Raw genomic sequence first — 25,962 nt, 5'->3', positions numbered from 1 at the left:
ATGAAATATGATACAACATAATATAATATAATATAAAGTAAAAATTTTAATGTATATGTAATATTCTTCAAAGATAAAAGTAGTATATAAAAGACTGTTATTGTAGTTATTGTACATGTACAATTCTTATATTTAAAATTTTGATTAGCATTCCATTCTTCTAATTAACTTCGACAACATGAACACAATAAATAAAAGACAATGCACCTTAGTTTATTTTATGCACAAATGAAGAAATTTTCACAATCTATCTGCCGAAAGACTCTTAATTAGTTGTAATATATAAAAATTTACCAAATGCTTCATTAATAGTGAGCCTAATGGTATGGCTTTTGCTTGGTGATCGGGAGGCCCGGATTCGATTCTCGTTCGCCGACCCGAGTCAAACCTAAGACGTAAACATTGGTAGCGACTGTTCCTTCGCCAAGCGCCCGGCAATAAAAGTGAAAGTCACAGGTCATCTGGATGATACCTCAGTAGGCGTTTGCACGAAAAAGAACCCTCGCCGCTCAATGGCCCCGAGTGCTGAGTATAGGCTTAATTTGAAGCCCTTCATCGCTATAATATGACTTCTATATATATGAGTGACAAATTCTTGAATGGGACGTAAAGCAACGAATAAACAATCAATCATTAAGAGTATCGGGTTCTTATGTTTAAGACATGTCTGGTTATTAGAATGCTATTGTTTACTTTATTTATTTCACTTTACATGGGCAACTCTAATCATATATATTAGAGATTCGTTTACAAAGGAACAAGGTTCTCAGATAGCCAACGAATAGACATTCGCTTATTTTCATTAAACCTACTAAAGCCTCCAGTGCCTGCACAGGCAAAGTACTCTCAGCCCTTCAGTCTTCAATGACTTTATTAAAGGAGGATGTAGTGGACATCTGAGGAATACTAGCAATCAAGCTGTACTACAAATTATTTTTTAAAGATTTCAAAACACATCTGGAAAAAAGAGGCTATAAACACTCTGAAATAGAGCCTAACATGCAAGAATTTTTTTCTGCAACTTGAATGAATTTTATGATAAAATCAAAGAAGAGAGTTAAAATAAAAAAAAGAGGTCATTAAGTTTACCCATGTATTAAAGGGTTGAGGAAAGGACTTATAAAATACTAGTATTATATAAAAAATGATGAATATGACGTAAAGACTTATTTACAACTCCTTCTATGGTTGCATACAGTAAAGACAAGAACATAGGTGATCTGATCATTTGATCTAAATTAAAAATCAAATGAAATTCAAAAAGATTGATTAATGTATGCGAAGTGGACCCCTGATGAGGCGGGTTTTCTTATGCTACTAATAGGACATGTGCTATTAATCCGTCAAAACATTCTTAATTAGTTGTGATATGTAAGCAGTTGACCCAATGCTTTATTTAGAGTGTCGGATTCTCATACGTTAAAGGCATGACTGGTTGTTAGGATGTTGGTTTTTTACTTCACTTAAAATTTGAAATATAAAATTATATTTTATATCATTGTACATGTACAATAATAACAGTAATAATTTTTTGGACTACCTTCATAGATTTTTTGTCTGTATCCATACAACTTTTATAGCTTCAGAACTGTAGCGTTATGGTTTTATATTTTAGTCTTTGACCATAACGCTACAGATCCCGTAATGCAAATATTGTGCAATTTACGGCGAAAGATTTTCTGCGCACCTTGGGGATGTATTTCGCCACTTTAAAAAATTGGTCAATCAACGATCTTTCCTTCACTAATTCTAGACATATTCTATAACCAATCTGTATATTTTATCCACTTCCTTGCCCTTTGTTGTCGTATCTACAGACCAATAAACTCGCTTGTTGTGAATTTTATGCTATCCAACAACAAACCCATCCTTACAATACAATACAGTACAGCAACATTTATTTAAATATTGCAGAAAATAAACGCGGCTAGATATTTTAAGTAACACAAAATATTTTTTGTGTTTTGATGAGTCCCTTTTTCACTACATAAACTCCCACATTTATTTCTCAATTTTCTGTTCATCTTCAGATGAGGGATGACTAATGTAAAAAAAAAAAAAAAACATAAAAAGGAAAACATCACTTGTGTTTTTTTATATTATTTCTTAATTCCTGTATTTAACAGGTTGGAGAGAATACTCGAAATCGGGTATTATCCGTGAAATCGCGTATAGCCCCCGAAATCGGGGTATCGTTGTATCCGCGAAATCGGGTATAGGCGGTGTAATCACCTTATAAAACTTAAACAATGGGATGGCGCATTTAGCCGAGTCAACTTTCACCTAGAGACAAATGTTATCTAAAGGTATCACTAGCCAAATAACAATTTAGAAGTCTGAATTAATGCGCATATGACAACAAATACCCGTGGAGCTTAGTACATTTCATGATCTGCACCCAAACATACGTTCGTTCTGCTTTTATATTTTATATAATGTTAAATGTATTTGCATCTTCTTCATGTTCATACCCAACACAACAGAACTATTAAATATCAGAAGTCTGGAATTTATAATATTTCCACATCAATACGACAAACATGAACATTTTGTAAATAATTCAATTTATACGGAAACACATTTCACACACAAAATAATCTGACATTTAAACAGGGAGTTTTCTATCGTATTTAATTATGCGTCATTAATTGCTTTAACATTCATCTTGTGCATAAAAATAATTCATTACAAAATGTATAAACTATTTAATGGTTAAAATGTTTCAAATTACGGCAAAAACTAATATAACGCGTATATTATTTAGTATTTTTTCGGAGGGGGGGGGGGGGTGTTATGAATCTATTTTCATCAGTTGATAATTTTGTCGTTGAATAGCATTCCTTACATATATCTTGTACCAGTACATATGTTTTATAAATAGAGAATGACAATTAAAGCTAATTCCCAGAAGTTATAAAAGGCGCCATATTCTTTCTTATTTTTTTTTTAATTATTAAAATTTCCTTTGGATTCAACATGCCTCCAACGTTTTAGCAAAGACAATGATGTTCTCAGCAACATAGCTTGTGAGAGAAAATAACTGTTGATCATTTAATTTCGCTGAGTCGGCAATATTTTACCATTTTTCGGCGACTTCAGGGGACGAAAGTGAATAGCTATAACGGTTGTTACTAGCTGATTACATTAATTATTCCTTGTCCGGACTATCTCGGTCAAGTGAAAATTAACCTCGAATGCGTTATGCATGTGTCCAAGAGAAACATCCCTCCCCTTTCAAAATAATCAAATTAAATGTAAAGTGTTATTGTAGAGTTTTGTGCTCTAACGTCATTGAATGGTATATATTCATTGCATGATAAAGAGAGAAGATCTATTCATCTAATAAAAAATCATATTGATTCCCTATTTTGCCCTCTTGAGTGAATAGAATTCTTCATATCTCCAAAACATTCATGCAATAATTGTTTATATACCGAAACAATATGAGGTTAAAATAGAAACCTGTTATTTTCTACCATATTCGACAAGTTTTAAAAATAACTAATCTTCATGTTTATTTTTTAACACATTTTTCACCATAGATGAATAATAACAAAAAGTGATAACCATGAGTAATAAGTATCACAGATTACAGAAAAGACAGGGAATTATGAAGTTTTAGTTCCCTGTCACGTGACGTACTGTCTAGAATCAATCAGATAACGTATTTTAGCATATTATACCTATTATTACCTAAAATAAACTACAGACTCTGAAGGGAAAATCTACCCTGTCTATCCAATACTATAATAATAATAAAAGAAAGCGTCTCCAATCTGTATGGATGATTAATTAAAAACAATGCAGCTCAAGACTTAAGCTAAGACGCGATTGAACACTCCACTTCAGTTTGTTCATATGTATAAAAAGTAAAAACAGTATAATATGTGAAAACTTTAATACATAATTCATATTTGAATATTAGCTCTATATTGAGAATGTATAATAAGCACATGAAAAGATGTGCGAATTGGATTTTTTTATTTATTTATATGAACCAAGCCCCCCCCCCCCCCATCCCAGCTAAACGAAAATCCTTTTAACAAGACATCTCGTTCTCAATTTCCACACAAACACATACAGGTAAAATAACGTCGCTTGCATCAATCAAAATGCAACCAAAACATTCGCGGGTTCTTTGAATGAAAATTTTCATGGTAAACTGACATTAAAATATTTTCTTTAAAAAATACGCACCTCCCCCTTTCCCCGCGGGAATAGCAGGACTGTATACATACACCATAGGAGGAACTGATGATTTTACTAAAGATTCTTTACCTTTATCAATATACACTGTATTAATTTTTAAAAATGTATTTAAGTTTACATACATGTACACATGTAGATATTAAATTTATTTCATTTTATATCATTTTTCAACCTGCTTTCCCTTTGTTGTTTTTTTTTAATGTTTGTTTGTTTGTTTTTATTTTATTTTTTTCCCCTTACTAAAACGTCGGTATTCTATATCGATGAGAAATACATGTACTTACCAACTGAGGAATAATTTAAATTTAACGTGAAAGGGACACCATACATTATTAAGTAAAAAATACATAACACAGCGTTAGTCGTTAAATTTCTTCAAAGTTTTACATTTTGTGAATAATGCACAGGTTAAGAAATTAAGCTTGGGGAATAATTTATAGGGAAATAAACAAAGACGACATGTAGTTATTTGTTTTTAGAACTTGTACTGAAAAATAATGACGCCACCGTGCCTTCTTTGCTACCCCAGCAGTGTTTGTCGTGTGATTTTAAACTTGTCAGACAACCATTGAAATTGAGTTCAATAAAAATAAACTCCCAAGATACTGATGTACAAGTAACACTAACTGACACAATGCGCCGTTGCTTTATTTTTCTGTTTTTACAGAAAGTTGCACGGTATACCCGATTTCGCGGATTCAACGATATCCTGATATCGAGGACTATACGCGATTTCACGGATAATACCCGATTTCGAGTATTCTCTCCAACCTGTTTAATAGGTAGATTTTCTATATAATTGAGTGTAAATCCACGAAAAATGGCCCATATTTTGTCCATAGCAATTTTTATTTTTATTTCATTTTATATGAGTTGTTCAAATAATCATTATTAATATCATAAGTGCAATGAATCTATACTCTTTAAAAATGGTTTGTTCACCAACATATGTATGCTTTCAATAAAATAAATATATTAGTTCAAAAAACTTTCCATGCAAAATATATAGTACAAATTGCAGTTTTTGTTCGTATCTTCAATTATGTGTATAAAGTTACCCAGATTTTGTTGCCCAAATAGACCTCTTGTCCACAGTAGAAAATTACTTTATTTTCCATTTGAAATAATATGAATGATTAGAATGGTTTCAGTATGATATTTCAAACAAATATGTAACACCTTCTGAGAAAAAAGTTGATGTAATTAATCAAAGAATTTAAATAAATCGTCATATTTTTGATATGGTAGATGTTGAAATGAAATAATACCTGGTTTTGAGCATAAGTATTTAGAGATTGCGTGCTGGCAGGGGATATCGTTCCAGTAATATTGGTGTGCTTTCCAAATATGCAAACAATCTCCGTCACCTCCATCATTGTTGGGTTCTCCTGAAAACATTATGTAGTTACGTAAAATAACTAGTATAATACCAATATATTCAACTCACTGTAAAACATCTTAGATTTAAATTTAACATTCAGTTAGTAAAATACATATTGAACACATCATGATACACAATGAATTTCAAACCTCCATGCCAGTTAGAATAAATAATGATACACATGAAACATCATACCTTTATACCAGTTGGAAAAAGAAAAGGGTTCGTCCATACCCATCCACTCCCAATTTCCCTCGTGATTAATGTCATTTCCCGACAAATACACCCCGTGTGAACCCAACAGATGTCCGTCTTAAAAATTTAGGGAAATATTTCAGTTACGCATAACTTTAAAGTATCAGTCACATAAGAAAAAGTAATAGCTATTAAATCCAAGTCTACCTACTTTATTAATAAGTTGAGCCCTAACAATGACAGATTATTTATAAGGTACAATAGAATGAAATGATACTGATGCTCTTAAACAGGAAAAGTTCTCCAAATCCTCATTCAATAATTTACCCAATTTTGATCTGATGCAACATCACATGAAGTTTTATTACCCCAAAACAAGAGAAATAAGACGATAAGGATCAACGAAATATTTCAAGAACATTAAATATGGAGATAATGAACAATTATCAAGCTCAAAAGTCCACTGAAACAGTAAAAATCGGGAGCAGGGCAAACACGGACCTCTAAAAGAATCAGAAGTTGAGTCAGGGACGTGACATGGAGGAGTAAGCATCCCCTGTCGACTGGTCACGCTCCTTGTCATGATCAGGCAAACGGAAAAATCTGTAGACAATTTAGTGTGAAAATAACGGCCTAACGATTTTTATGAAAAAGTCAATCAACATTCGACTTAATGATAGATTGTATTTGCTGACAAGGTCATTATATCGACAATAGAACTTGCTAAATGTTGACGTCAAACGAGACTGTTGATATCCTTGTTTCATCAATTTGTTTGTCAATAGCTTGCCTCGTTTTAGAAATAGCTCGTAGGTAGAACATGCTTTTGCGTATCGAATCAACTGGGAGACATAAACTCCATATGCAGATGATAACAGTATATTGCTACATAAATAAGGGAAGCTGACGATAGAAAAATTGAAGTCATCACGTTTATCATAATGTTTTGTTGTTAGATTACCATTAATGTTTTGTTCTAGAACATTAATATTTAATACGTTAAGTTATCTTATCTCATTTTTATTTATCTATTATTTACAGGTCTACTTGATCATTAAAACTATGAAAATCATCATAAATATGCACTCAGTTGAAGATTTAAAGAATTAACACATTTTTACTATCACCCCCTTCCCCCAACATCAGAACCCATGACCATGAGAGCACAAGTTTTAAAAATTTGTAAGAAGCAACTTTCCTCATCGAAATTATGCACTTTGTTTATCTGCTAAATACCAAGAAGCAGACAGGAATATTAAATAGAATTGATGCATGTTCAGTATGTCATCCCCCATCCTTGCACCAGAACACCTGACCCAGGGGCTACGAACCTTACAATTCTGGTAGAAAAACCTTTGCTCATCATAACTATACATTAAGTTTCTTTGCTTTAAAACCAATATTTTCACTATATAATCAATGGAGCCCCGCCCTAACACCAGAAAACCTGAATAAGGGGCCATGAACTACACAATTTTGAAAGAGGCACCATTGCTCATCATAACCATGCACTTAGATTGTTTACGTAATACCAAGGAGCAGAGGAAAAGATTTCAAAGAATGAATGCATGTTCACTTAAAAATAAATATAGCCCCGACCTTACTCCAGAACCCCTGGCCAGGGGCTATGAAATTCACAAACTTGTTCATTATAACCATGCACTTAGTTTGTTCACATAATACCCAGGAGCAAGAAGGAGATTCTCAAAGAATTAAAGCATTTTCATTATACAATTATTAGAGCCCCACCCTAACACCAGAACCCCTGACCCTGGGGCCATGAAATTCACCATTTTGGAAGAAGCACTCCTGCTCATTATAACTAAGCACTTTGTTAGTTTGTTTAATACCCAGGAGCAGAAAAAAAGATTTTCAATGTAATAATGCACTTTCACCATATGATCTCTATATAGCCCAGCGCTAGCACCAGAAACCCTGAATGAATTTCAAAATTTTGGTAGAGGGTTCAATGCTCATAACAATCATGTCAACAGTCTGCATGCTTGAAGTTCAGGAGTAAAAAAGAAGATTTTTAAAGATCACATTAATTTTGATGGTTTAGTCCCTTAGGCCCCACAGGGGCAGGGACTATGAAATTCACAATTTTTGTTCCCGTTTACCCATAGATGCTATATGCAAAAATCGATTTAGTGGTTTCAGAGAAGAAGCTGAAAATGTTCAAATCTTAACACGTGACGAACGGCAACAGACAAAATCGGATAGCAGTAGGTCATCAGAATGATTCAGGTGCCCTAAAAACACTTGCGAATGATCTTGCTTCAATGGCTTAATCTCATTCAATTATAAACATTATATACACATAGGTTACAGAATAAATAAGGTGAAGATAACGAAAAGTATCGATCTCAAAAAGATCTATTCATAATATAAATCTGTGAACAGGGCATAAAAACGGACCTCCGGAAATTCCAAAAGTGGGATCAGGGGCCTAGAAGGAGCAAATATCTCCTGTTGACCGGTCACACGCGCCGTATGTATAAGCACTATCTATTGATCAGGATGAAGGAATATTTTGTAGTCAAATTAAGTATTAAACACAGACCTAACAATTGGTATGAAACACGTCAGTAAATAAAACCTGATAGTTATATTAGCTAACATGCTAAATATAGTAGTATTCAAGCTTTAGAGCATCCAATGTATATTTTTTTTTATAAACCAAGCCCTTTAAGCCAGAGGGAGCAGAATGGTGGACATCAAAACCAAACAGGACATCTAATGCCAAATCAATTATGTGCAAGAAATACCCTGTCAATAAAATATCAGAGGAAATCCAGTAACAAGCTTTAATTTTGAACCAAACCCATTCAGACCTCTGTAATCCCCTAGGGCCAAACTCAGAGTTTCATACCATATTACAGGTATACATGACATAGCCCCTCAAATGTATCCCCCCCCCCCTCCTTTAGATATGCTCCAAAAGGTAAAGGAAAAAACAGGAAGACGGAAGGGGTTGACATTATATCCAATTTTTTTTCCAGAAAATTTAGGATTAATATTTTCATGATATTTCCATTTCAAAAGTATTTTAAAAATTATCTTAACCGATGTTTTTGCTTACACCAAACCAATCAAAAATATGCTAAATTTCGTATCAAATCACTTTAAGGACAGATAATACAAACAAACGTTTCCAAAAATCGTAAAAGCAACAACTAAAGCTTTACTTATGCAAGTACATGTAAATGAATGAATTTAACAGCACAACGTTTCATTTTTTCATTGCAAATTTCTCAATTGTTTCCGATAAAATGCATAGATTTATGAAAGTGGTGGCTTAAAGGAAGAACTTTGAAAATCATAAGACGTCTTCAAATTCTGAATATGTCTGAGATTTGAAACACATGTATAATTTACAATCAAACCAAATAAAAAAAATATATACCAATTCATGCATCCAATGTTTTGTTTGCATCGTGTGCCCTTAGGTTTAAAGTCGCCCGCGTGGCGCAGTGGTTAGAGCGTCTGCTCTAGAGTCGCGGAGTAAGGAGTTAATCCTTACGTCGCGGGTTCGAATCCCACTGTGGGACGTGGAGACCGGTCCTTCGGATGAGACCGTATAAACCGAGGTCCCGTGTCGCAGTAGGTGCTGGCACGAAAAAGATCCCTCACTGCTCAATGGCCGTAAGTGCCGAGTATAGGACAAAATTTGCAGCTCTCCACCGGCAAGTGGTGGCGTCTCCATATGAGTGAAAAATTCTCGAGAGGGACGTTAAACAACATACAAACAAAAACCTTAGGTTTAAATTTATCGCTCAGTGATTTTAAATAGCTCCAATAGTTCCACCAAAATATACTAGAGGGACTGGGATTAATTCTACGAGTGGTAATCATCCAACTTATACCCATAGATCCCTTTCTAAGGAAGAAATTCTTCAAAATCATATGTCAGTTTTGAATATTTTTAATATTCCCAACAACCAAAATGAATTTGAATTACCATATCTATATTGGATTCCGAAAACTCATAAAAATCCTTACATGTTCTACCAAGCCTCTTTCTTTACTCCTCACTAATATATTAATAGTAGTGAAGGAGAAACTTTCAAGAGTACTGTGCAACAATATATTCGAGAAGTGGCGTTAATCAGATGTGGATGCTAAAAAATTCCAAGGAACTTTTGAAACATTTGAAATCACAAAGGCTTACAACTTTTCAACTCTATATACATGTACAACTATTCCCCACGATAAATTAAAGTCCAGACTTTCTGAAATCGTTGACAGCTGCTTTTTCAATAAAAATGGAACTCGTAAATTTACTTACATTGTCATTGGTCATTTGCAAAATTACTTTGTTAAAATCAATTTGATTGTACACACAAGTACTCTGAAGTTGACATTAAACAGATGCTCGAGTTTCTGATCAACAATATCTTTGTGGTTTTTGGAGACCAGGTCTTCCAACAATCTATTGGAATTCCCATGGGTACCCATTGCGCCACTTAGCAGACCTATTTTTGTGTTCAAATGAAGCAGAATGTGTTCAAAATCATTTACGTGAAAAGAAAAAACACATGCTGTGGCCTTCAACTCGACAATTTAGATATATCGAAGACGTATTGTCAATAAACAATGGTTATTTCCATTCTTATGTCGATGGGATATATCCCGGTGAGCTTGAGATAAAAGATACCACAGAGTCTGACAGATCTGTTTCATATTTAGATATCTTATTAGAAAAAGACGTTAATGGTAATCTAACAACCAAGCTGTATGATAAACGTGATGACTTCAAATTTTCAATCGTCAACTTCCCTTAATTATGCAGCAATATACCCTTATCACCTGCATACGGGGTTTTTGTCTCTCAGCTGATTCGATACGCAAGAGCATGCTCTACGTATGAACAATTTCTAGAACGAGTTAAGTATTTGACAAACAAGTTGATGAAACAAGAATATCAACAGTCTCGTTTAAAGTCATCATTTCGTAAGTTCTTTGGTCGATACAATGACCTTGTCAGCAAATACAATCTTTCATTAAGTCAAATGCTGACTGACTTTTTTCATACTTATTGTTTGTCCATTATTTACACACTGAATTGTCGATGGATTTTTCCGCTAATTCCCTATCATGACAAGGAGCACACGGCGGGTGTGACCGGTCGGCAGGGGATGCTCACTCCTCCATGGCACCTGATCCCACCTCTGATGTCTTAGAGGCCCGTATTTGCTCTGCTTCTATTTTGTAATGTTTAATTGACTTTTGAGTTCGAATACTGTTCATTATCTCCACTGAAAGGAAAAAGAACGCATGGTAAACTTTTAAAGTGATTAAATGTTATTTTTTTCAAACGTATTTTTCAGTATTTTAATCTTACATTTATACCCATCTTTAGTGAACAAGTAACTAAAATCTCATTTGATTTTTATTTATAATTTATGAGTTATTGAATCTCATAAGACGATATTTCCCAAAAGTACAAATCAAAATCTATGCCTCCCTCGTTCATCTTTCATAGCCTTGATTCTCCTCTGCAGGGAGTTCATCAGTGCAGTTATCTTTTTCATTCAATATTTTTTCAACAATCTCTACAAAGCAGTCCTTAGCTGGTGGTGAGTCGTTTTGGCTTTCCGACGCCTTCAAGCCCTACTGTCCAGTTCGTCCCACAGATGTTCGATTGTAAAAAAAAAAGATGAACTTAACAAAGGCCGGTCGAGTGGGTTAATGTGAATGTTTCAGAGAAAGTCTTGACAAACCCTGGCTACATTGGGCCTGGGGGTAAACATGCTGAAAAGAACTACGCACGCTAACTCTCGATTCCCGCCTACATTTTACATCCATTTAATTCAATATTAATGGCAATATGGCCGTAAAATCTTTGTTGAATGCAAAGAACAATTCAATGGTAATTTACTGATAATTTTAATTCCAGTGTTAAATAGTTAATTACCCTTCATTCCAGCTCTTTAAATAAGGGGGGTAGACGATATTTTTCATTGAAATCGGGCTTTAAAGCATCAACGCATTTTAAAATATTCTTGGATATGAATGTTCCTTAAATCTTTTCTTATGTTTTACTCATATAAAATTAAACATATATTATTAATAAAATACAATATTTTAGCTGAAAACCCCTTTGAAATTGGTGAAAAGATAAGCATTTTTGTAGTGTTTTTGTCTGTAAAGATATCCCCCCCCCCCGTGAAACACAAAAAGCTTTGGTATGAATTTGTGAAATGACAGTCCATATTACCTGTAAAAAGAATTTTTGTTTTGTTTCACGGGGGGGGGGGGGGGGGATGTTTTAAAAATATTTTCCGTTTTCCGTTGATTTCTATAGTGAAAAACACAAGTTATCTCTCTGTTTTCCCAAAGAAGTAATGTTTTATGAAAATTCATATAAATATCTATATAGATATGAAAAATCATTCAAATGTGTTAACTTTGGAAAATTGACTTTGAGGTAGGTGGGAGAACAATACTATCGTTCGCAGTTCTTTAGACATACGACGCACGCTTGCACGAATGACAGGAACACCGACGTAAAGTTGACAAGCTCACAAACCAAAATCGCGGAGTTGGTTTCTTTCAGTTTATGGGTGAATGTAATGATTATGATTACCAACTGTATTAATAGCGGTTTCAGTCGTTATGAGATGGCGATTACACAGGAGGCAGGATAAATAGTCCAGTCTTGATGTGACTTGTTATGCGTCAACATCATCGTCACGGTTGGTTGGAAACGCTCCTGTTCCTCTCTAATGACGAATAAGACGTTCTAAGTTGGAAAAATTCACCACAAACTTCGCGTCAACATGTGTTTGCCTTTTTCTTTACTCTGGTAAAGCATTAGGCATATCCCATAAATTTCCGTCAGCCGTTCATGATTGCAAGAAATGTAAATAGTGTGTAAATATCGAAAAACGATTTGCATATCTACAGTGCATCAAGTGGTATTACAAAATGTGTTGACAAACCTGTCATCATCAATATGCACGTGTTTTTGGCTTTTTACCACTTTCCCTACATAAGGTCATACATTTAACGATCGAGTAATTTTTAACACCGAATTTAGTGACAGTAATCAAAATGTCCTCTGACCAGTTGTTATAATTTTTGGTAAGACAGTCCAAAAATCTCCGTATTTTATGTTACCCTGCGTTTCCTTTTCCTTTCAGTATATTTTGGAATATGTATGAATGGAGAATGTGATTTCTATAAATAAATGTATGAAAATATTAATAAATTAGTTACATTGTCCGACGATGAATCTTTGAATGTTATCATTTGTCACTGTTGATAAAGTCGCTCCTTGATTTGCACAGCTATCACGAGCTTGATACCAATTCTTTGGTCCATTAAACAGTCTGTAGCATTTATCACCATATTTGTCCCATCCTTGGTCACATTGATAGAAAACAGCAATTGAATCTATTTAAAATAAAAGAAAAGAAATCGTTATTAATTTGAAAATGCTGTTTGATTGTCAAAAATAATAGCTGTACTTTTATCACACAGGATGATACACAGTAGTCAAAAAATTAAGGAAGGTAGGGGTCTCTATTAATTAACAAGAGGCCCTAGGGACTTAACGGTCACCTGAGTATAATACAACACTGTAAAGAATCCATAGAAGTATAAAGCAAAATTAATTGATAAATAAAGCTATGTTGCCCATGAATTTCACAAATTTGGAAAATATCTTTGCTTATTGTTACATGCGAGACCCGAGCGATCTCCTTGAGATCGTACTTGGTTTGCCAAAGTCTTACAAGGATGATATTGAATGCAAAATATACAAATACAACAGGCACTTGCCTAGTGTATAAGGCATTTAATATATACAGATATGTTTTGTCACTTGCCTAGTGTTACAACTAAGTACACAAATAGAAATCTCTAATGCCTATATGTTTACCCGAGGTGATGCCTCTTAGTTACACAACTTAACTGCTTGCCACATGGTAACACTTGGTTCGACATTCAGATATATCAACGATGTTTTATCAAATAACATTAGTTTTGTTCATTCACATGTCGACTCGATATATCCAAGTGAACTTTAAATAAAAGACACCACAGAGTCTGCCATATCTCTTTCATATTTAGATGTTTTACTGACTATAGACGATAAAGGCTAATTAGCTACTAAATTGTATGACAAACGAGATGACTTTAGCTTTTCCGTCGTCAACTTTTCTAATTTATGTAGTAATATTCCACTATCACCTACTTATAGTGTTTATTTCTTCCAACTTATTCGCTAATCAAGAACTTGAAATTTTAAGCGAGGCAGGCTACTCACTGATAAGTTGATGTAACAGGGATTTTAACAGTTTCGTTTAAAGTCAGCATATCGTAAATTTTATGGTTTTTAAAACGACCTTGTTAGCAAATATAATCTATCACTGGGTCGTATTTTGGCTGGCCTGTGTCATACAAATTGTTATGCCTTTGTTTTTGTACTGAATTGACTACGGATAGATCAATAGATCTACCTGATCAATCAGTTTATCACTTTAATAACGTATAAAACAATTTTTATTCAGGTTTTTACCAACTAAGCTATGGTCTCAACGACTTTACCTGACAATTATTAACTCATCAATTGTTAATCAGGACACTACAGTATACACTTCCTCTGCAAGTTTTCTATTTTGCTACATAAATAATCTTTATGTAAATCTTTACTAATGCTTTACAGGCAAGAATCCGACTTTGAGCATGCTTTGCTATTTAAACCAAACATTCATTTCTATTTTGTTTCTATAAATATATATATAACATTCTTTCTTGTATTCTCATGCAATCAAATAACCTGTTAATTAAATTATACACAAGTATTTCTTGATAAATTCAATTTATCAAAGGGGAGTAACTCTAATTTGCTTCACTTATTACAATTTTGAACTCTGTTTGCCTCCTAGATACCAGGGGGTAGAGAAGAGGTACATTTATTTATATTTATAGATTAACATTAATTAGGGCTGGGACGATATATCGAGATATCGATAATATCAATTCTGTATAAGGATGATACGCATATCGATACGTACGAAGAAATATCGAAATATCGCAATTCTAACTTACGTTTTTCATTGTTTATTTAACATTTCGGGTTTAACATATAGAATATATAAAATAATGCTAAATATAAATAGGAAACACATAATAATTAACACCACATGTGTAAAATAATTTTGTTTTACACAGATATACTTCTTTGAATAGATTATTCTTATTTGTGAAGAATTGTTTTGTTCACTTCAACACAAAAAAAGATTTCATTACCAATTTAAGATATCGTTACACATATCGTATCGTGGCTCAAATATCGTGATACGTATCGATATGGAAAAAGTTGTATCGTCCCAGCCCTAACATTTATATTATTGCATTTAGAGGCAGAGGAGAAGATTATAAAAGAATTAATCCATTTTCAGAATATAATCATCAGAACCCTGTCCTAACACCAGGGCCTCTGACCCAGGGGCCATGAAATTCACAATTTTGGAAGAGTCACCTTTCTCGTCATAACTATGCATTTAGTTTGTTTGCTTAATACCATAGAACAGAGGAGATTAAAAAGCACTGATTCATATTCACTATATAATTAATCCCCCCCCCCTGGAACCCCTGATCCTGGGGCCACATCATTCATAATTTTGAAAAAGGTACCCTTGCTCATCATAACTATGCACTTAATTTATTGGCTCAATGTCCAGAAGCAGAAAAGATTTTCAAATTATTCATTCAATTTCAGTATATATTCATTAGAGCCCAAAGAACCCCTGCCCCGGGGCCATCAAGTTCACAATTTTGGAAGAAGCACCCTTGCTCATTATAACTATGCATTTAGTTTATCGGCGTAATACCCATGAGAGGAGGAGAAGGTTTTCAAAGAATTAATGTATTTTCACTTAAATATTAGAGCCCCACTCTTACACCAGAACCCCTGACCCAGGGGCCATGAAATTCACTATTTTGGAAGAGCCCCCTTGCCTATCATAACTATGCATTCAGATTGAATAATACCCAGGAGCAGAGGAGAAGACATTTTTAATAAATAATGCATTTCCACAATGTATTCAACATATATATTCAAGAGAGCCCCGCCCTAGCACCAGAACCCCTGACCCTTGAGCCATGAACTTTATACGTGAAAAGAAGAAAACACTTGCTGTGGCCTTCAACTCGACATTCAGATATATCGATGATGTATTTAAGAAATAAGGTATCATTTTTAAACATCTATCGGGATATAAATACGGGTTGGTCACGAGATCAAATTCCATAAAGCCCGAAGGGCTTTATGGTAAATTTGATCTCGTACCAACCCGTATTTATATCCCGATAGATGTTTTAAAATGATACCTTATTACTTATATTTACATTTGTGACTTATTCATATTATATATCAGCCTGATTATAACCTTTAACGCGTGAAATGTTTTATTTTTTCAAACTCAACGGCACGAGTTTGATCTATTGATTGCGCGTCGACCCTTTATGACGTCACTGAGAAATTACGTCGAACGTTTATGACGCGAGGAACCTGTGTTTATACGGATATAGATACGCGTTGCTTTCAATAGTGTTATATAAAAGAAAACATTTGCAAATGTAAATATTGTCAATTAACACTGGTTATTTCCATTCTTATGTCGATAAGATATATCCCGGTGAGCTTGAAATAAAAGATACCAGAGACTCTGACAGATCTGTTTCATATTTGAATACTTTACAAAAAAAATGTTTATGGTAATCTAGCAACCAAGCTTTATGAGAAACGTGATAACTTTAACTTTTCAATCGTCAACTTCCCTTACTTATGCAGCAATATACCTTCATCCCCTGCATAAGGGGTTTATATCTCACAGTTGATTTGATACGAAAGAGCATGCTCTACGTATGAACAATTTCTAAAATGAGGTAAGTTACTGACAAACAAGTTGATGAAACAAGAATATCAGCAGTTTCATTTAGAGTCGTCATTTCATAAGTTCTATGGTGGATACAATTACCTTGTCAGTAAATACAATTTATCATTAAGTCAAATGCTGACTGACTTTTTCATACTAATTGTTGGTTCATTATTTACACTCTGAATTGTCGACGGTTTTTCTGTTATATCCCGATCATGACAAGGAGCACACGGCGGGTGTGGCCGGTCGGCAGGGGATGCTCACTCCTCCATGGCACCTGATCCCACCTCCGATGTCTTAGAGGCCCGTGTTTGCTCTGCTCCAAAATATTTGTTTGTATTGTTTAACGGACTTTTGAGCTTGAATATTGTTCGTTATCTCCATATATTTCATTTCACAATTGTAGTAAGGGGCTCAATGCTCATTACAATCATGCCAGTAGTTTGACTTCTTTATGTATAGGAGTAAAGATGAAGATTTTTAAAAATTGCATTAATTTTGATGGTTTTTAGTTTCATCCCTCAGGTCCCAAAGGGAGGGGGGCAGGGGGGCACCCCTTCTCCCAAAGATGCTATTTGCCAAAATTGCCTGAAATTGGCTTAGTGATTCCAGATCAGAAGCTGAATATGTTCAAAAGTTTAATTTACTACCGACGGACGACGAACGAGAACAGATAGCAATAGGTCAGCGGAGTGACTCAGGTGACCTAAAAAGTACTAGTTGTGGTCGAATAAGTGTGATAGGAAAAACGTGTCCTTACCAATTACATGTATATTAATTCAAGATAGTGATGACAAATGTGAGTTAAAAGAATGTTAGAATATTAAAATAATTCAAAATCATGTGTCAATTACTAGTATTCAGTATTCTTGTTCGGGAATCACAATGACGTAATGGATCAGGGGGTTCCTGAAAGGTCGCGGTTTCCGAAGCAAAAACTATCATTACACACATTTCTTTGTTGCTTCAGAACTAGGAGCAAGGAGAATGAACTCCTATGTATGAAAATGACTGAATTAAAATCACGACAGATCATATAACAAAAACAATAATCCTATGAAGGTGAAATCAGGTTTTCTATAAATTTAAAATCATCAGCAGATTTTTTTTCCTCGGAGCTAAGGACCATTTGACATTTGTAATTTGAATATGACTAAAACAAAGGTGCTTGACTCAACAAACATGATGGCACTGTCAGATCCTTCAAATATGTTCTTAAAATCACAATCAAACACTAACGAGAATCTAATATAAAGATAAGTGGCATATCTTAAGCTTTCTATTCTGATTGGCTAAAATGAATCCGGACAAACCTTTCAACATAACAGATGTGCTACCATTATTAATTTGAAATTTAAAACTTCTCTGCGCTTTTGCGTAGTTGTATATTTTTTAAACAAATGTTCATAACCACAGAATACTTTTTTTTACAACTTGCGTCTTACTAAATTGAAAACAATGTGGGTTTGTGGTGATCAAATAAAATTACGATTTAATTTCTAAACATAATCAAAAAATCTTTTCAGAGAACCTGTGATAAAATACTACTTTTCTTGTTATAAAACTTAATGGAGAAATTTCCTACTTGTCATTTTTGTCATATTTCTGTCCAGAATATATCAAAGAAGAAAAGTCTCAGATTTTTTTTATTTATCTTTGAATGAAAACATGCATCTTTGAGAAGTTAACGATCTGACTCTTGTGTCAACGCTTTGATAGAAACGATCAGGATCGTGCTACAGCGGCTTTTCTAGATTGATTGATTGATTGGTTGTATTTAACGTCCCTTTCGAAAATGTCTCACTCGTGTAAAAACGGTACTCAATTTTTACCGTATAAGAGGAAATTTTAGCGAGACGCAAATTTAGTGATTTGTCCTTAAAAATGGTATTTTATTTTTGGCGAGAAGTAATTTTAGCGATTTGAAAATGCTCAATAAAGAATCTATTACAAAAAAAGGCAATTAAATTTTAGCGATATTCAATTTTACCGATCTCAACACCCTCACTAATAATGCCAAAATTAAATCCTCGCTAAAAATTCTGCTTATACGGTATTGTGGCCAATGTATGGCGCTTTCGGTCGAAGCAGTGAAGGTTCTTCATTATGCCAACGCCTACTTGACATGAATACTCGATTTTTAAGTTCTTATCCGAAAGACTTGTGACTTTCATTTCAAATTCTGAAACTTGGCGATAGAAGAGTCACTACCTATATTATACGACGTTTAATTCGAAATGACGCAAGAATCAAAAAAATTTCCCCAAGTATAAAATAACTACTAGGCTAACACAAACGGTTTGCTAGATAGATAACTGTATTAGAATTTTTTGTGCTAAGAAAATAACGGGAAAGGCAAATTTCTCGAAATAAAAAAAATGTGAGAGTATAAGAAGGAAATGATGAAATACCATGAGGATTTGAAAAGACTTAAGAAATTTAAATGAAACAAAACAGTGAATTTGCTTTCTATAAACATGAAGTTCACAAAGATATAATAAACTTACCGCTGACGCCATTTAGGACATAATAAAACCAAAGCAGGAAATATTTATTCCAACGCATCTATTCTTTTAATCACCTTTCACTTTCAAATATAGTAAACGAATTCAGATAGAAAAAAAACTAAAGGTGACTACAGTATCTGTAGGCTAATTGCCTTCCTTTTTCCATTTGTCCAAATATCTCCAATCTTCTTCCTGATTGCTCTCTCAAACAACCCTCAGATTGGACACTCGTGCAAAATGTTCATAAATATCGTATTATTACAAAACTTAGTGTTACTGTTCAACTTATCGATACAGTTATTACCCAGAAAGAAAAAGTATGTGTTTGATGAAACTGCATGGTATGACAAAGACTGAGTCAATACTACTGCGAGAAAAGGCCGATTTATATAGTCTCCTTCGTAGTATCATGAACATGTTTTTTTTAATAAAGCAAAAATCCCCGGAAAACCAGAGGTGGGAACAGGTACCTAGGAGGAGTAAGCATCCCCTGTTGACCGGTTACACCTGTCGTGAACCCTATGTTTTGATCCGTTTTCAAATATAGTATTAATTAATGTAATAACAAAACCACTGGTTTCAACCATGTCAGACAAAATACGACCCAATAACATATAAATGAAAGTAACTATTGTTCATTGATAGAACGTCGTCAATATATCTAAATGTCGATATTGAAGGCCACAGCAAGAGTTTTCTTCTTCTCATGTAGAAGCTTCTGAATAAATTCTGAGTTCACTGGGATATATCGAGCAGTCATATAAATTAGTCATTTATGAATGAAAAGTAACTATTTTTAAATGATAAAACTTCGGCGATATATCGAATTGTTTAATTGAAAGCCACAACAAGTTTTATTCGTCTCATGTAGAAGTTTTCACTAAATTTTGCTTCATAAAAAATACATAATAAGAAAGTACAATTAATGCCTGTCGGAATATTTACCACCTTTAATTTAGGAACTTTTTTGCATTAAAGAATTGATTGATTGTATGTTGTTTTACGTTTCATTTGAGAATTTTTCACTCGTATAGAGACGTCACCATATACCGGTGAAGGGCTTCAAATTAGGACCTTTACTCGGCACCATTTTCTCGGGGCAATTGAGCAGTGAGGGATCTTTATCGTGCCAACGCCGACCGAGACACCGGGCCTTGGTTTTTCAGGTCTAATCCGAAAGACCTGCGACTTTCACTTCAAAGTGCCTGTCCCTTGGTGAAGGAACAGTTGACCTTACTGACGTTAGTCGTAAATTTTTCTGGTTACGCGTGGATTACAGGATAACGTTGATGGATTTAGGCAGAATATACAGTTTGCAACTAGTTTAAATGAGGCAGAAATTAATAGCATTACAATTTACCTAACTGTAGAATATCCTATTCATATATTGATTTTTTATCCAACAAATTATAAAGGGCATTTTTGTTATTTTGTGAAGATGTGATAAAGTTATTCGAAATCGCAATGTTCTGTAAGAAAAAAAAATTGGAAGTACTGAGAGAATGTTTTTCAAAAATTAACTTTTAAAACCTCTCAATATTTTAATAAAACTTTGTGTTTATGTGCAATATTTATTCAACTTCTATTCCAGCATTTAGGGATGAGATTTAATAAAGGAATTAATTTTTATCGGGGGACCCGACCATCCATTTTCGTCGAAGTAAATAAGAACTGCGAATATGCTTTATTGAAATAACTATCGTGAAAAGGTGGAGATAACAAACAGCTATCATTTTCACAATCTTATAAACAATACGAATTATGAAAAGGGTTAAAACACAGAAATATCAGAGGTAGGATCAAGTACATAGGGGCTGTAAGCATCTCATGACTTGTACTCAGAATATATGCTTCTGCGCACCGATTCAGTTGGAATACATAAACATCTTATACGGATAATAATAAGACATTTCTGTTGTTTTCCCCCTAAAAAAAGGTATAATACCAAAATGCTCTCTATCAATATTATAGAAAACTATTGTGATAAAATGCTCTATATCAATATTATAGAAAACAATTGTGATAAAATGCTCTATATCAATATTATAGAAAACTATTGTGATAAAATGTATTTTCCAGTAAAACCTTAAACACACAAACATCCCGTAGTAGATATTAAATTCTATAAATTTGTGAGTACCACTTCGTCTAATTTGGTAAATAAAATCAGCAAAACAATGCAATGAAAGCAACATAACGAGTAACCTAGCTTTTAACCTTTCCGTTTACGGTTTTTGCCTGAATGATTTTTTTCTTTTCTCCTCCTCATTGCTTGCTCTCAGGAAAAAAAAGTCATGGATTGGATACTTGAAACTCGAGAAAGATATAAGGACTGAGTATAAATGTTAGCTTCTTGATTCGATAGAAATATTTTAATAAAAAAGGAAACCAAAATAACTTCACTTCCATCAGACTACTTTTATGCAAAAGCACCTACGTCTGCTACTAAGTATACTGATAAGTAGTGTAATGATATTTTCTGTTTACGAACCAGTTCTCTGTCGACAATATGCAAACCTTATAAACTAGAAGTAAACTGAAGTGTATACTATTATATTCTATCGGTATATCACTTTTTGTGACAAACATTACCTAGATTTATTTTAATAACACAGACACGGTCATCACTGTACACAAGAAAATATTACTTTCTGTTCCCATCTCAAGTCAGACGATTAATCGATCAATCGATTCTGAATGATTTATATGACCCTTTCAACCCTCTATACAATTAAACTATTAAATTGATATTATACAATTCTGCTTCTTCAAGAAAATGATATTTTGTGATCATCTACAAAATTATTACTTTAATAATCATTCTGATTCCACAAACATGTTCTCTAAATTTGCGATTAAAAAGAAACGGTAGTTTTTCATTGACATAGACTTTGGATACAAGGTAATCCAATAATCAATTCCCATGGGTACTAACATTTAGCCGACATGGTTTTGTATTCTTTTGAAGAACTTATACAAAAACCTCTACAAAAAAGTCTCTTCAATTCCACATAGATATATATGTATCGCCGAAGTTTTATCAGTTAATAATATTCATTTTTATTCATTGTTAATTCTATTCATCTGAGTTTCATGCCACAGAGTCTAACACATCTAATTAATATTATGACATTTAACTAAAGAGAGACATGAACTGAAATTTTTTATAAACATGATGACTTTCTCTGTTCTCCCTTTAACTTTATTTATGGGCTCACGGTGGGCGTGACCGATCGACAAAGCACGCTTACTCCTCTGTAGCACATGATCCCACTTTTCATGTTTCCAGGGGTTCGTGTTTTCTCTGCTCCCAATTTGTGAAGTTTAATAGAACTTTTAAGCATGAATATTTGTCGGTATATTCACATTGCATTGGATGTGTTTACTTCATAATTTCCTCAGTTTTATCACAGATATCTGAATCAGTATTTAATCATATTGATTCAGACACATTCATTTCCGCTCACTCCTTGTTAAAATAAATTAAAGTAAATTTTGAACCTTCAAAACTTTGTTTTATTGTAGTCTACCAAGATGTATCATTTCATAAATTGAAGATTTTTGGAGGAAGAGTTTTCTAGGCTTTTTGTGAAAGTTTGACTCGTCCCAGACAAACAAAGGGGCGCCGCACAAAATGAACAATAGTTACAATTATTGCAACATAGCATCTGGATTTGAAGTCATTTTAGGGTAAGAGCACCTCTACCAAATGTGTAAGCAATCCATGTCAATCGTGCAGCTGCTCTAAGGTAAGTTGTACTTCGAAATGTATCTTACGGATGTGTTGACAATAGAAATTACTTCATATTCTAATAATGTTAAAATGAACAATCCCTAGCTACATGTATTTATCTTGATTCAGGACCCCTCATTTCGAGATTTTTTTTATTAAACTCTTTAAAATGTTATTAAAATACACTTGTCATGCTTTATTAATGAAACTAATATTATATATTAAAAGCATTTAATAACTTTTTGTTATTTTCTTCATGACACCTGATTCCGCCCCTGATGTTTCTGAAGGTCCGTGTTTGCTCTGCTCTCGATTTGTAGTTTTTAAGTGGACTTTGAGCTTGAATGCGGTTCGTTATCTCCATATTTCATTCCTCATTGTTCCAGAATGTTAAATGTATGTTATTTCAGCGAATATATTCTTGTTTTAGCATTTAAGTGTAAATGTATTCTTCCCTTTACGCTGGCACTACAAAGAGCTGTGTTTATCTTTGGATCTAAGAATCAATAAATATCTGACATAATTTTGACTCTCAGGCACATCTTAATATTCGTTATATATTTACAGCATCATCAATAAAAAATAAGTAAAACAATTCAATAAATAAATTCGTGGAATACTTACAGTCCTTTTTTCTGCCTGGTGAAATTTTTCAGCTCGACCAGTCTTCCTTATTTCTCTCGAAAACTGCACGAATGGGAAATTGCGCAAAAGAGCGATTACTTCACGGTAATAATGCACTCATTTTTAAAAATTTATTATAAAATCATAATACATTGCTTTCCTTTTTTCAAAACAACATTATATTTAACTTAAGGAAGAATACTAAATTTAATAGGGGCTGAAAAAATCTTTTTAGCCTTGTAAACGATTCACTTCCATCCAACTGTTTTATTGTCAAAATGGCACAGCATTGAAACATGGCATTTCATAATGGTATTAGTATGTTAAGAACTTACTCGTGCTCCCGAACACTGTACCAATTTGACAGACAGATGCTCCACATCCACATGTCAGGGAAGATATACCACCAGACAGTCTACCTGTATGTTTTAAATCACATTCTCAAAATAAATTAATGGAGAAACTTATCTTTCATGTCTTTGACTCATAGATTCATACTGAACATAAAGAGAATACGACAGTCACAATTAAACTTCTATATAGTTTGACCATAGTGAGTTATTTTATTTTTTCACCACTGTAGATCAGCACTCTTTTCGCGACAATTATTTTTGAAAGACTTTTATTTAGTACTCATAAACGAGTCAGAAGTCTCACAAATTTTGCAATTTGTTATATTTAATCCTAAGTTGTTAAATATAATCTTAAATATTTTAAAATTACAGTAGGGAATTTTCTTGAGCGTTATTAAGCAAAAATAAAGTTCTTGTAATTTACAGTATGTATTTTGTTTTTTCAATAATAATACCTTTTTTAAAATGAATTTTGAAGGAAATTGTGTTGTCTGTTCAAACTGCCTTTGTTTTCGAAGTAGCGTTTGCTATATTTAACGCCCGAATTTGAATTATACTTAATCAATATCAGATCTTAATCACCCGATAAAGTTAATAAAAAGACGTGAGTGATGCAATTTTGAGCAATCATTTTACATCAAATCGTCTGAGGTTGGATAAATCTCAATGACCCTGTCCACATTTTTCAGAATTTTGTCGGAATTTCCTTGATTATACATTATACACTTTTTTCAAACAAACAACAAGAGTCCTACGGATCTTAACGGTCACCTAGAGTATCATGAGTTTTTTTTTCATGATATGACAACTTTGGGCCAACATGGAACTGACTAAGACCTGTAATATCACATACTTATATTTTATAGTGCTACCGTATAATTTTCTACTTTTAATTCAGATACTTTTAATTCAGTCTTACAATGTACTTTATGTGCACATGTACTTTAAAAGCGTGCTTGGTCTGTATTTATGTGGCTTTGGCGAGGAAAACGATGCGCTAATTCAAGAATACCGCTAAGAAATCATTTATAAATTAAATACATGACACGGACATGTGTTGTGCTTATTCACCAACAACTCAATACCCAGTGATTGCGCTAAATTTTGAATACGCCAGTTTATATACACGTACAGTATTTTATTTGTTTTGAACAATCACACCTACCAGTCAGACATAATAAATAATGAAAACATTCTATGAAAAACTGATAAAAGTGAAGAAAAAATATATGCTTCTATTGGATCACGACTAGGAAAAAACTTTTAGAGAGTTAGATAATCATCAGTTTAATGCTTGAATTTCAAAAGAAATTGATTTTAAAAGCATGTTTTAACTTTCTGGAGTACTAAATGTATATCTTTTAAAGCTTTATAATACATCTCAGATTTTTTTTTATAGAAACAATTTTTTTAACAATTTATGTAATCCAAGGGTTTTTTTCATATCATCTATCTTGTACATGTCGGGGACTTTAAAATGTTAAGCCCCGATATTTTTAACATCGTCGAATATATGATACATTAAAAGATTTTAGAAATAACCTGCAAAGAAGAAAGTGTTGAAGAAAGTAGAAATATGACATTTTGAAGTGAAAGTAATATCTTTGAAATAATTTCTGAAAGTTTGTGAACAAATTTATATATGAAACCCTTCAAATAGAACGTAATATATCACAGGATTAAAACATATGAATACATTTTTGGTATGATAGTTGTTGAAATGTAATAATACCTTGTTTGGAGCATAATGTGCTAGAGATGGAACGCTGGCAAGAAATATCGTTCCAATTGTAAGGTTGTGTTTTATACATATGTAAACAATCTTCATCTCCATGATTGTTTGGTTCTCCTGAAAGAAATCTAAAACAACTTCAAAATTTTCAATTTAGAATATAGTAGAATTAAACAAGATACTTAAAAAAAATGTCGACATCATGCATCCCACCTTTTCCCCAAGAGGAGAAGGAAAATGACTCATCTTGGTACATCCATTCCCAGTTTCCCTCCTGGTTAATATCAGTTCCCGCCAAATACACTCCAAGTGAACCCAACCGGTGCCCATCTTCAA

The 25,962-nt window shown here is 33.4% G+C and overlaps 1 protein-coding gene across 1 annotated transcript in view; it reads right to left on the bottom strand.

Annotated features, from left to right (window-relative positions):
- LOC133181615 (uncharacterized) overlaps window positions 1–25,962 on the bottom strand; it is a 61,569-nt gene that overhangs the window by 26,373 nt on the left and 9,234 nt on the right. Inside the window, exons 2-4 of the mRNA XM_061316161.1 lie at window positions 25,840–25,956; window positions 25,627–25,743; window positions 23,877–23,960 (exon numbers count right to left, since the gene is read on the bottom strand). Coding sequence (XP_061172145.1) covers window positions 23,877–23,960; window positions 25,627–25,743; window positions 25,840–25,882 — 244 coding nt within the window. The 5' untranslated portion in view covers window positions 25,883–25,956. The remainder of the gene's footprint in view (window positions 1–23,876; window positions 23,961–25,626; window positions 25,744–25,839; window positions 25,957–25,962) is intronic.

This window comes from Saccostrea echinata, unplaced genomic scaffold, assembly GCF_033153115.1.
Source record: "Saccostrea echinata isolate AGI-Se365-2 ecotype Australia unplaced genomic scaffold, CSIRO_AGI_Sech_v1 ptg000009l, whole genome shotgun sequence".
NCBI lineage: Eukaryota > Metazoa > Mollusca > Bivalvia > Ostreida > Ostreidae > Saccostrea > Saccostrea echinata.
The sequence above is the reverse complement of the archived record's forward strand: the minus strand, read 5'-3'. Positions and strand labels throughout refer to the sequence as shown.